The sequence below is a fragment of the Frankliniella occidentalis genome, unplaced genomic scaffold (assembly GCF_000697945.3).
Source record: "Frankliniella occidentalis isolate FOCC.00 unplaced genomic scaffold, Focc_3.1 Scaffold74, whole genome shotgun sequence".
In the NCBI taxonomy this organism is placed as follows: domain Eukaryota; kingdom Metazoa; phylum Arthropoda; class Insecta; order Thysanoptera; family Thripidae; genus Frankliniella; species Frankliniella occidentalis.
In genome coordinates, this window is record NW_026267204.1 from 869,047 (window position 1) to 872,017 (window position 2,971).

Below are 2,971 nucleotides of genomic sequence, written 5' to 3' on the forward strand. Positions count from 1 at the left end.
ACACTGCACGTTGGCGGAAGTCCCATATCAGTCGGCGGCCACCTTTCTCCCTCCCCCCCCTCCTCCACTCGCCCCACCCTCCCGTACCCTTCTCCTGCACATCGGCCCCACGCCACGCCACGCCCGCCGCCGTGCAGTCGCGCCGCCAAAATGAAACAATAGCGGTTTCTCTATGCGCCTCATGTCCTCTGCTGCAGTGGCGCGTGGCGTGGCGAGGCGTAGCGGGGTGAGGCGGGGCGGGGTGGGGCGTTCCCTTTAGCGCCATGTTTCCGTCGCCACCGCCTCGCAGACTCCCGTCCGTAAGTATCGGGCCCATCCCATCGGGAGGGCTGCTGCGCGGGACAGGGGACGCGGGGCCAGCGGGGCGCGGGGTCACGCCACCGGTGCACGCTCACACACTATACTTGTTGGGTGCAAAGCGCGCACGCTGCGCCCGGCCGGCTCGCCGGTGGTGCGCGGTTGTTTGTGAGTATAAGAAGTGTCGGTGTGTTTAACTTGCCGGGGGCGCCGCAGAGCCCGTGAGTATAGTACGCAGTCGAGTACGCGACGGGCGAGTGCGAGTATACGCACATGCTTTTGGCGCCGAGCCCGCGCCTCGCTGCCGGGCCGCGCCTCTCCAGAGCCTGGCAATGAATGGAAACAGACGCTTTAGTGCCGCCGCTCCAGCGTGTTGTGTTTTCTCACCAGCCACACCTCGATGTTTCAACTGATTCAAAAGTTTATTAGGAGGAGAAAAGGAGGAGGGAGGGGTAACTTTACCATATCCAATAAAGCATTCCGGGATTGCTGTAATGAAGAAGAATGCGGGGAAGAAGAAAACAGAAATCGCGATGCGTCAACACGGTGACTTCCGTTTTCTGGTTCCTCGCATTCTTCTGCATTTCAGCTTTACCCGAATGGTTTATTCTAACAAATTCAACAAATATTGGTTCCAATTCTATAACAACATCAACAAATATTGCCTTTTCCGGGTTTTTTCTCTCCTGAAAATACATACTGCAAAGTTGTGCTGTGCTTACTTTGCGAGACGGCGTGACTGGAGATGGAGATTGGGAGAGGAGCTTGGAGGCTGTGTGGAGATGTGTGTCGTCGTGGTGTGTTGGTAGTGCTGGGAGAAGGGGGAATTCAAATTCTTCAAGATGGTAGTGGGGTGCACATAGGCCAGCGGGGAAGTACAGCGTAAAAGGTGGATGTGGATGTGGTGAGCTCGAGAGAGAGAGAAAGGGGGGGGGGAGGGGCAGCGCGCAGCATGCCGAGCTCCATGACCTTCTTTGTCTGCAGCAGGTGGGCAGAGAGCGGCAAAGAGCTGGGCTGGCCTAGCTCCCTCCTCCCCCCCCCCCTTCCTCCCCTCCGCCTCTGCCGCGCGTGTTTTGATCCCCCTCCCTCCGTTTGAACCCAGTTCACCTTGGTGGGCCCGTATCCCTTACGCCCCTCCGCCACCTACCGTCCTTTCGGGCGGGCTGTGGGCAAGGGGGAGGAGGGGAGGGGAGGAGGGGAGGGCGAGAAGGGGAGGGGGGGGAGGAACCACATCAGCTGCGGGAGCGTAGCCATTCCTCCTCTCCAGGGCAGCGGGACAGGCGCGGCGCGCATAGGCAGCGGGGCTTCAGGCCCTCGCGCTTCTACATAGAGTTCGGCTGCTCCGGTGCGGCTGTGCCCGGCTGTGCCGCTCTGCCCTCGCGGACCCGGCCGGTGGACGCGCGTTGGACGCCCCTGTGCACAGCCTCGTCGGCAAGTGCGTCATGTAACTGAACACGCGCACGCTCGCCACCGTCGTCAGTCACCATGGCAGTCCGTGGGTGAGTGTGTGTCTGTGTGTGTGATGTGATAGTCCTCGAGTATACATATAGTGAAGACTATGAAGACTAGTGTCTTGTCCAGAAAAACAACCCTTGATGAAAGTCGAAGTTTGGTTCCTCTACTTCAGCCGCCCGGGCAACGGACAACAGCAACGGAATTAAAATGTGCAACAGATTTGATTGGCCTCAGGCTTCAGCAGCCAAAGTGCATTTTCAGAGAGTATTTTAGTAACAAGGGGTTCCAGAATTTATTCTTTTTGAGAGGGAGGGGGGAATCTAGTGAGTACGAGGTGGTTTAAAGACCCCTTCCTTCATTTTGCGTACACTATACCGCATGCAGGCGTGCGGGTGGGCTTGCCTACCATAGCTCACCACAGCGCCATCAGCCCCGTGTCAGTATGCAACCCACTCGCTCGCCTGCATGCGGTACAGTGTAAGCAAAATTAAGGCAGGGGTCTTACTTGGTCTTGGGTCTATGGACCACGGCTCGTGCATAACAGAGGCGAGAAGGGCCTTGCAGTTTTAGTACGCTAGTGGGGTCAGCAATGGTCATGATGCAGTTTTAGCGTGCACATACTAAAAGCTTATTATGAACATTTTTATTTATAGCTTACTGAGTTCTGTGTACGTGCACTGCTTACGCATTTTTTAATACGCCTGTATGGACAAATTAAGAACGAAGTTGTGAATAAAAATGTTCATAAGCTTTTAGTGTGTGGCCAGCTGAGTCAGTAGGGGGTCATGCAGTGTCAGTTTGCTGGTCAGTAGGGGGCACGGGGTCATGTAGTGTCAGTTTGCGGGTCAGTAGGGGGTCATGCAGTGTCAGTGTGCCGGTCAGCAGAGCAGAGCGCTGTGCCCATAGAGCGCCGGTCGTCACCATATGCATACTTTCACGCTTTGTGCTACTGTGCCATCGAGAATGTCGCGCCACTGACAGTGTGTCAGTCTGTCGGTGTCTGTCACCGTCACCACGCTGGCCTGCCGCTTCACCTACTGCTTTTGTCCCTCTGCTCTGGCCGGCGTTTCTAGTGCCGGTCGCGAGGTCACGCGGCCCCCGTGCCCCTCTTGGAGGAGCGGCGAGGCGTCGGCGGTCAAGCGTGCGCGCCGCGCTGAGCAGCGAGCGCAGGTCTGACGTGATGCAATACACATATCCGAGAAGGACGCCAGCCCCCCCC

The 2,971-nt window shown here is 57.5% G+C and overlaps 1 protein-coding gene across 1 annotated transcript in view; it reads left to right on the top strand.

Annotated features, from left to right (window-relative positions):
• Window positions 1–1,549: 1,549 nt before the first annotated feature.
• The window catches only part of LOC113210145 (probable cytochrome P450 301a1, mitochondrial), a 6,723-nt gene continuing 5,301 nt past the window's right edge, over window positions 1,550–2,971 (top strand). The window contains exon 1 of the mRNA XM_052268673.1: window positions 1,550–1,796. Coding sequence (XP_052124633.1) covers window positions 1,783–1,796 — 14 coding nt within the window. The 5' untranslated portion in view covers window positions 1,550–1,782. The remainder of the gene's footprint in view (window positions 1,797–2,971) is intronic.